The sequence below is a fragment of the Entamoeba dispar genome, genomic scaffold (assembly GCF_000209125.1).
Source record: "Entamoeba dispar SAW760 scf_1105229460521 genomic scaffold, whole genome shotgun sequence".
Classification (NCBI taxonomy): domain Eukaryota; phylum Evosea; order Mastigamoebida; family Endamoebidae; genus Entamoeba; species Entamoeba dispar.
The window spans coordinates 6,413-15,140 of record NW_001854234.1 but is presented as its reverse complement, the minus strand read 5'-3'; the positions used below and the strand labels follow the sequence as shown (position 1 = coordinate 15,140).

The following is an 8,728-nucleotide window of genomic DNA, read 5'->3' as shown; positions in this document are numbered from 1 at the left end:
TTATACCCAAGACATTGGAATACCAGGTACTATTTATCCACTGAGGTATGATAATAATTATTGTTATTACTAATGTCCAATTGAGTTGTATTTACTAATTTAGTCCTTTTTCCTCTTTGTTAATTTTCCTTTTGTTAATAACAAGATTAAATCATTTCTTTTTTATTTAAAGTTCTATGGTTTCTGCAAAAGAACCAAATGAAACAAACAGTTGTAGTTATACCAACAAATCATAAAGTCATTCGTGTTCACTCTGGATTTCATAATGAATATATTTTAAATCAACTCAAAAATGAATATCATATCATTGATTCTCCAATTCTAAGTCATGACATTCTCTTACCAAATAATATTAATATTGACATTGTTGATGCTGACTCTATTATTTCTGATGCTGATTATACAACGTTAATCCAAAGAAGAAAATATCTTAAAGATACCGATTTTGTTATTTTCTTCTTGAAATCATCTTTTAATTCTTCTCTCATTCAACGTCTTCAATTTGACTTATCACCATCTTCTTCATTTCTGTTTATTCCAATAGAAGATGATGATCTTTTGTTAATGAATTGTATTAACTCTATTCTTAAATCAAATGTTGAGCCTTTTCATAATGATGAAATCAACTTTGCTGATGAGATAAAATCATTTGCATCACAACTATCATCGTTGATTAATGATGACGTTTATTCATTGATGAAAACAAATCATCTGTCTATTTCTGATTTGTTCAACTCATCACTATTATTATCAAAAGGTATTAATGAAGACATTGTACAATCTCTTCAACAATTATTTTCAACTGATCGTTTCTTATATTTTTTTGTTTTGATTAACAATTTAAAATAAATATAACTAAATCAAAAAAAAAAAAAATTGAATAAAGAATAAACAAAATACAATTAATTAAGATGATATAATAACAATTGAAGATTTTGAATAATGCTAATACTTGCACGTTTTGACTCACATATGAATAATGTTTCATTTTTTTCAATTTCATTTGTTTGTATCATTTTCATTTCTTCCAATAATCTCAAACTTCGTTTAAGTTCATTTTCTAAAATCTCAAGATTATTATTCATTTCATCTTTTATTTTATTCTTTTCAATTACTACTTTGTTTTCTTCTTCTTTTATTTTATAGAATCCTCTATTCTTACACACTTCTCTTCCTGACTCAACTTGTGCTGAATGATTTAATGCATCTAATATTGATTTTCTCCATTTTCCATTTTGAAAGATTTTTAAGTTTTGAAATAATGGTAAATGGTCGTTGATAAATGGGAGGATGTCTTTAACTAAAGAATAATATTCTATTTGTGGTTTTAATACTTTGAGTGACTTTAATATCAATAAAACTAATCGTGTTGTTTTCATTTTTGGGTTTTTTGTTTGAAAGAACGTCTCTTTCTTACAAATAAGACACTGACAACAATGAACGGTTCTAGCTTCTTGAATATGAGTACTTTCCATTGGTGTATATATTTCTTAATCAAGTTCTTTTTATACTTCATATTTCGTCTTTCTCGAAAATTCAATCTTGCACAAATCCAGTAATTCTCTTATCCTTCTTCATTTCTTTTTACAAAAATTTGTTAGACTTTTCTTTTCCCTATTCTTCCCTATCCATTCCTTCTATTTCCCCCTTTTTTTTTTAAATTTTTATGCAAATTTCTATAAATAAATTTCTCTTTAAATAGAAATAGATTGATCTATATATATATTCTGATTTTGATTGGCTCTTTTAGTGGTTTTCAATGAACTTCAAAGGCGAACTTAAAACTAATGATTCTTGTATTTATCGTTTCCAGATTAAAAAAAATGGCTCTTTTTATAATTTTTTCTTTTACAAGAATTTTCTGATTTAGTATTTACCATAATGCATTTACTTTTGTATTTTAGAAGCAATAAAAAGATCTATGCTACTAATCGTTTATTATTGAAAGAAATGTACTGTTCTTGTTTTACATTTAATTCTTCTAACAATTTGTTAGAACTAATGAAGTAATTTTCAACAAATTAAATAACTTTAATTCTTAATTGTTATAGCAGTAGTTAACTTTATTTCCATCAATCAAACATAAATACTAAATGATATATTTATGTAAATGAAATTGCATTGAATTCATACGCTCTAGACACTCTTGTTAATTTACTTTCATTTTATTGTTCATTTAAAATTCAATTTCTTTCAGTTGGTCTTAATAACGTTTTGTGATTAATTTCTTTATGAAGTTATACTCATTCCAAGTACTTTCATTAATAACAAATAAGCACATCTTATTATAACCCTCTTAATATTATATGATATTTTCTTATTTATGTTTTTTTCACTTATTTTTTGTTGTTTTTATCTGTTTTATCTTCGTCGTTAAATCTTGCACTATTGTCTGATAGTTCTTTTCATTAACTTTAATGATGCTCATAGACGCTCTGTCTTATGTTCAAAAAACAATAAAATATTCGACACTTTGTTATTAATAGAAATTATGAAATCAAGGTCTTCATAACACTTTTAAATAACTTTATTTATTATAAATTTTACTAACAGAAACAGCACTACTCTTTTTATGTACTTTATCTTATCCATCCCTTTCTTTAACTTCTATTGTTAATTTTTGCTTCTTTTATAGAATTTTATTGTCGAACCCTATTATTCTTAAACTGTTCACTATTATTTCTACTCAAACAAGTAACTTTTTAATGTTAGAAAACCCACCGATCCTTGTACGTTTTGGTTATTGTTTTTAGTTTGTCAAGTATTTGGTCATAGTTAGGTATTAATAAATAACTCCTCATCATTTTCATAAAGAGGTCACAAACTCAGAAATGACATTGTATAATCCCCTTTGATATAATCTCCTCTTGTAAACTCTTACTTTCCCTTTGTTTTTATTTAAAGATGGTTTATTATTTGAAAAACAATAAAATTACAAGAAGTTATTGTCATAAAGTTAAGCCAAAATTTTTTAACTTTTTTAAAAATAAAATAGTTTCGTTTAGTTTAAATAATCTAATTGTCAAATCAAGTTAAACGGTATTGTACAATGTATTTTGTTTATCAGTGTTTTCAAAGCAGTGTTATGAACCAAAATTTTATTTAATACTTTTTTTAACTAAAAAAGTAATTTGTTAATTTAAAATATGTGAAAATACCTTTTTTTAAATTTACTAGTTATGAAGAGAAATAACTCTCTTTCAAATGAACTAAAAAAAAGAGGTAGTAACAACAAACTATTAACAATTAATCACTAACTTTTATTTGATTATTATTAATCTTAATTTCATTCTTTTATAAAAAGTTATGAATTAGCCATATTCTTAATAATTATTTCTTTTGAGACTTTAAGAATACCAAATTTTAGAAGAAGAAATCAAAAAGATGAATCATTTCTTAGTTATCTAAACCAAATAAATTATTATAAATAAATATTGGTTATTCTTTTATTTTATTTTGAAATAATACTAAAAATAAACAAAATTAAATGGTTTAATGAAATAACATTAATCTTTCCTTCAATTACAAAAATAATTATTTATGACACTTCGTTTTCTTTCTTAATGATAGAAGGCTACATACAAAAGCAAACCATACCCTTGCACTCAAAGAGGTATTGCAATCACAAACAACACTTACCTTAAAAAAACTTTTGAAATTAATTTAGAAATGACTAAAAGTGAAAGACTCAATTTTAAAATAAGGAAACTGTATTATTGACTTTTTAATTCTAGATATTGTTTTTTACTAAATTAAAAACCTATGAAAAGGCTTCTTCTTTTTGGTTATTTGGTGGTGTTATCTTTCCTAATATATTTATGACATTTGATATTATATTTAAATAGAAAACAATTTTAATAATGTGAGATGTACTGTGGAAAAACCAAAACTGAAATAAGTTGAATGAATTAAAAAAAAAACAAAAAAATAGATTTAAGTTTCCATAGAAGGTTCTACTTTTCTTTTCTATGATGACTTCTTCTCTTCATTATTACTTTTGGATACATCTTCTTGATACTAGCAAGAGGTGGTTAAACAAACAGCAATAAACAAGGCCTTCTCTTTTATACTTTTTTTTTCAACTAAAGTTGTTTTCAGAACTCCTTTAGCACCAATAACTTGAGAATAAAATAAACTTAATAAGAATATAATTCGTAGTTGAATAAATCTGTAAATTATTTATTTTAAATTTAATTGAATGAGTGTAATAAATGCATGTACAATTACTAAGCCTAACTTCTGTCCTTTATGTGGAAGTTCTTGGCATGAAGGGTGTTATTGTCAAAATCCTCAATGTGGGTGTTTATGGGCACCATGCGAAAATCATCCAAATAACCCAGTTTTTTATCAATCTCCCTTGGAAACACCAAGGAGTGGAAATAATACCCCACCTCATATTATTGTCCCTGAACAAAGCACTTCTCCTAGACCTGGATTTTTATCACTTCCTAGACCAACAAAACTAGCCCCAAAACCTTCTACTATTCCTCCAAAACCACAATCAAATCCACCTCGTTTCAAAGTTAGAAGTTCACGTGAATCACCTCGTTTAGAACAACCAAAAAGTGAACTTGGAACACCAAGAGAAGGGATAAAAAGTCCAAGAGTAATTGGTAAGGAAAAACGACGACTTAGTGGATCGATTGATTTTAAAAGTGAAACTAACCTAGATGAAACAGACAGAATAACAGAAACAAAAAGAAGATCATCATCATTAAATTCAGAGGGTGATGTTGAAGTAGATGAATTTGGTGATATGTTATGTTCTCGTTGTGGAAGGCCTGTATATGAAAATGGGATAAAAGCAAATCGATGTGTATTTCATGCAGAATGTTTTACTTGTGAAAGATGTGGATTACGATTTAATGAAAGAAGAAAACCATTATATTATCATAAAAAATGTATTTGTTTATCATGTTATTTGAAAAGGTGCCCTAAATGTGATTTGTGTTTAGAACCTATTACAGGATCTTATGTACGTACTGACAAAAAGAAATTTCATAAAGAATGTTTTAATTGTTGTAAATGTCATAATGAAATTACAACAAAATATTTTATTACTAATAAAGGTTTTGCATGTCTAAATTGTATAGAGAAAAAATGACTTAAATATTTTTGATTTTTCATTCTAACATAGTCCTCTATTGAAATTGTCTCTTTAATTTTCAATTGAATTAATAGTTTTTTTGTCTTCATGTTATTATGATATTTTAGATAAAAAAGAAAGAAATGTTGATTACATGATAATGTCAATCTAAATCATCTGATGATGAATCAAAATCTTCATATTCTGAAACATTAATCATTTCTCTAGAATTAAATCCAGATCTACTTTTAGAGAGTTCTATTTGATGGAAACAGACACACATAATAAGAACAACAAATGTATTTACAAGTTTCATTAAACAAATTGGAATTGCTACAATGAATGAGAAGAGGTAGAGATAATTAAATAAAACAAACGTCCCTTATTATGAGTATTTGTTTGTAAAAATAATTGTAGTAAACAGACAGAAATAATAATACTTGTGAATGAAGTTAAAAATATTAATCTTTTTCTGTTAATTGGATTCATTACTTCTGTGAAAGAAAAAAATTCATTTAAAAGAATCCAAAATATTAGTACTAATTGAAGTAGATCTCTAATAGATTTAAAATTATTAATAAGTGGAGTAGTTGTTGCAACTAATGGAGAATATTGATGTACTAAATTAGAGAAAAAATAAATCAGTAAAGCAAAGAGGTATAGAATAAATAAGATAGAACGTAAACCCCATTGAAGAATTGGATACTTTTCCTTAATTGCCAAAAAACGTAAATGATCAACCTGAAAAAATATCCAAATAAATACTATAAAAATATAAAATTCCATTAACACATTATCTAAATAATCCATCCATGTATAGTTTTTATAAAAACTTAATGAAATTATTGGATTAGTAAAGAGAATAACACTAAATAATAATAGAGTATTTAATCCAGTATATACTGTCCATTGGTGAGTATAAATTGTAATACTACAATAAACAATAAATGCAATAAATACTATAAACATTAATATTATTGTTAAAATCAAACTAAACAATGTTTGATTTCTAATTGCTGTTGATACACTTAAAGAAACTTTATAATCTGTTGTATTAAAAACATTATTAATATCTTCAATTGATATAATAATCAAATATTCTCCATCTTGAACTGCGTTATCAGAAACAAATATAATATCATCACATTTATTAAGAAAACACCTAGTTGAATATGTTTGATTATGTAAATGAACATTGTCATATATTCCTTGAATTATATGTAATTGTGTTTGAGCATTAAACTCAATAATTTTATTTACAGTATCTTGTGGTTCCAATCTTAAATATACCTCAAGCCAATGGTCATATTTTTCTATATCCAAATTCTCAACAAGTACATAATTTCCATTACGATAAAATGAATTATTTATAATACGAGGTGATTTATTTCTAACTACCAATGACTTATTATAATATATAGAAATTCCTATTGATATAATTAATAAAAAGACAATACTATTTCCAATTATTACAAAATGGCATCTTTTCATTTTGTCAATCACTAATTCATTTTCCATTAAATAAATGATTGATACATTTCAAGTTTATCATAGAAAATCAATTTTCTGAATTAAATTAACTTGTTTTGTTTTTCCTTTTTTTTTTTTATGTATTTTTTTTTATAAAAAAAATCAACTTAGAATTTTAAAAAAAAATAAAAAAAGAAGTAAGAAAAAATCTTGAATAATAAAAAGGATAAAAAACCTTTTCAAATGTATATCATTTCTCAATTTAATGACTCATTCAAAGTACCACCAAACAAGTTAGAGCATATTCTTGTTAGTATTATTGATTCAATAAATAGTAAATATCAAAATAAAGTTTGTTTATTTATCAATAAAAAGAAATAAAGTTACTAATTTGAAAAATTAGATGATTGAAGGAAAAGGAATTGGAGTGACATTATATGATATTGTTAGCATGACAGCACCAACCATTGCTATTGGAACAGGTGATGTGTATTATGAGGTTGTGTTCAATTTAGTTATCTTTTCTCCATTTCAAGGTGAGTTAATTGAAGGAAGGGTGTTAAGAAGTCTTCCAAGTGGAATTCAAGTTACACTTAATTTTACAGATTCAGTTTTCATTGACCAATGTTATTTCCCAGCCAATAGTGACTTGTTTGTTTATTTTTTTATTTTATTTTTACTTTACATTTTTACAATGTAGTGATGAAGATGAACAACTTTGGTATTGGAACTATGATGGAACTAAACTTCCATTATACATTAATTCAACAATTAGGTTTAAAGTTCATCATGTCATAATGAAAAAACAAGAAAGTGTTAAACCAGTTGTTGTTCCACAAGTATCTCTTATGTCTAATAATTTAAAACAACAAAAAGATGAAAAAGGAGAAAAACTAAGTGATGAAAAGAAGGGTATAAAAAAAGAAGAAACAAAAATGGATGAACAAACACAACAAGATCTTAGCCAAGAAGAAAATGAAGAAGAGAAATTACCATTAAGGATTTATGGTAGAATTAATGAAAGTGGTCTTGGACTTACAACATGGTGGAGTTAAGTGATTGAAAATAAAATAAAGTCTTTTTGAACTTAACAAATTTGATGTTTTTTGTCTTATTAAGAAATCATTTTTATTTTTTTTATATTTTTGAGTTTATTAGATACTTTAGATGAGATTATATCTTATTATTGTTTATGAGTTGATAATTGTAGTATCTCTTTATGAACAGATTTCTAGAATCTCAAAGAAGTATAAATTGGTTAAATCAACCTCTTCTCTTAGTTGCTTTGCTTAGAAATTTTATATGAAAATAAAGGAAAAGATGAATTATTTTAATTATTTAATTATAGAATCATATTAACATATTTAATTAACCTAAAAATAGTTTTATTATAGTTATTTATACTAAAAGAATAATAAAATAAATTAATAACATTAAAATAAAAAAAAAAGAATAAAAAGTCTATTTTTGTTATTTAATCAATAAGATGAATAAAAAAAAAAAGAATGTTCCTCAAGAAACCGAAGTGTTGGTTCAATTATCATCAATATAAGTAAAGAAATTTATCATCAACAAATTGAATAAGATCTTTAAAATAATTACTACGGATGTTAGAAACGTTCGTACAAATTATTCTTTTTATAACGTTTATTAATGATGTGATAGCTAGTAGTATTGTTGAAGAACAAAAGAAAGAAGGATATCCATGGTGTGATATTGATAAGAATATGTCATGGTGTGATATAAATGATGAAGGAATTATTTATCTAATAGAAGACACCGAAAAGACATGTTATTATGATGAAGATAAGTGGAGAGGATGGATGAGTAGATGTAATGAAAGTAATGGGTTATGGAAATATGATGAATTTGTTATTCAAAAAGATTGTTGTGGAAAGGACTATCAAGAAGAACCATACAATAATGAATTAGTAATTATGGATACGGTTCGTAATACAAATAAAGTTATTAAATTTAGTGCAGAAACAACAGCATATTCAAGAGAATATCTAAATATTACAATATATGAAACATTTAAAAATGTTCAATTAAAATTTTTATTAGAATATGTATTAGAGAATAGTATTATTTCAATATCACGTTCAATTGAAAATAGTGAAAGGAATCCAAGTATTTTTGAAATATATTCTAATTCATTTGAAATAAAAATTT

At 24.9% G+C, this 8,728-nt stretch overlaps 6 protein-coding genes across 6 annotated transcripts in view, besides 15 other annotated features; 4 read left to right on the top strand and 2 right to left on the bottom strand.

Annotated features, from left to right (window-relative positions):
- Positions 1-176: 176 nt before the first annotated feature.
- Positions 177-849, top strand: EDI_058930 (uncharacterized protein; the record flags this gene model as incomplete). The annotated part of the gene is made up of 2 exons (XM_001737322.1): positions 177-213; positions 239-849. The coding sequence occupies 2 exons, from the start codon at positions 177-179 to the stop codon at positions 847-849; spliced, it is 648 nt and encodes a 215-aa protein (XP_001737374.1).
- Positions 842-920: a microsatellite.
- Positions 903-1,475, bottom strand: EDI_058920 (uncharacterized protein; the record flags this gene model as incomplete). Its single annotated transcript, XM_001737321.1, has 1 exon — positions 903-1,475. The coding sequence occupies one exon, from the start codon at positions 1,473-1,475 to the stop codon at positions 903-905; it is 573 nt and encodes a 190-aa protein (XP_001737373.1).
- Positions 1,081-1,144: a microsatellite.
- Positions 1,476-1,648: 173 nt separating the features above from the next.
- Positions 1,649-1,690: a sequence feature (AT_rich).
- Positions 1,691-2,515: 825 nt separating this feature from the next.
- Positions 2,516-2,546: a sequence feature (AT_rich).
- A 417-nt stretch (positions 2,547-2,963) lies between these two features.
- Positions 2,964-2,994: a sequence feature (AT_rich).
- Positions 2,995-3,092: 98 nt separating this feature from the next.
- Positions 3,093-3,148: a sequence feature (AT_rich).
- A 263-nt stretch (positions 3,149-3,411) lies between these two features.
- Positions 3,412-3,489: a sequence feature (AT_rich).
- Positions 3,490-4,171: 682 nt separating this feature from the next.
- Positions 4,172-4,196: a sequence feature (AT_rich).
- A 2-nt stretch (positions 4,197-4,198) lies between these two features.
- EDI_058910 (lim domain, putative) lies at positions 4,199-5,104 on the top strand (the record flags this gene model as incomplete). Its single annotated transcript, XM_001737320.1, has 1 exon — positions 4,199-5,104. The coding sequence occupies one exon, from the start codon at positions 4,199-4,201 to the stop codon at positions 5,102-5,104; it is 906 nt and encodes a 301-aa protein (XP_001737372.1).
- A 145-nt stretch (positions 5,105-5,249) lies between these two features.
- EDI_058900 (uncharacterized protein) lies at positions 5,250-6,604 on the bottom strand (the record flags this gene model as incomplete). Its single annotated transcript, XM_001737319.1, has 2 exons — positions 5,250-5,419; positions 5,464-6,604. The coding sequence occupies 2 exons, from the start codon at positions 6,602-6,604 to the stop codon at positions 5,250-5,252; spliced, it is 1,311 nt and encodes a 436-aa protein (XP_001737371.1).
- Positions 6,605-6,667: 63 nt separating this feature from the next.
- Positions 6,668-6,708: a microsatellite.
- Positions 6,709-6,727: 19 nt separating this feature from the next.
- Positions 6,728-6,750: a sequence feature (AT_rich).
- Positions 6,751-6,799: 49 nt separating this feature from the next.
- EDI_058890 (DNA-directed RNA polymerase III subunit RPC8, putative) lies at positions 6,800-7,611 on the top strand (the record flags this gene model as incomplete). The annotated part of the gene is made up of 3 exons (XM_001737318.1): positions 6,800-6,907; positions 6,960-7,207; positions 7,257-7,611. 3 exons carry the CDS (start codon positions 6,800-6,802, stop codon positions 7,609-7,611), a joined length of 711 nt encoding a protein of 236 aa, XP_001737370.1.
- Positions 7,213-7,235: a sequence feature (AT_rich).
- Positions 7,419-7,545: a microsatellite.
- A 69-nt stretch (positions 7,612-7,680) lies between the features above and the next one.
- Positions 7,681-7,703: a sequence feature (AT_rich).
- A 176-nt stretch (positions 7,704-7,879) lies between these two features.
- Positions 7,880-7,959: a sequence feature (AT_rich).
- A 1-nt stretch (position 7,960) lies between these two features.
- Positions 7,961-8,014: a microsatellite.
- A 149-nt stretch (positions 8,015-8,163) lies between these two features.
- The window catches only part of EDI_058780 (protein serine/threonine kinase, putative), a gene marked incomplete at both ends in the record, with an annotated part of 5,363 nt that continues 4,798 nt past the window's right edge, over positions 8,164-8,728 (top strand). Inside the window, one exon of the mRNA XM_001737317.1 lies at positions 8,164-8,686. Coding sequence (XP_001737369.1) covers positions 8,164-8,686 — 523 coding nt within the window. The remainder of the gene's footprint in view (positions 8,687-8,728) is intronic.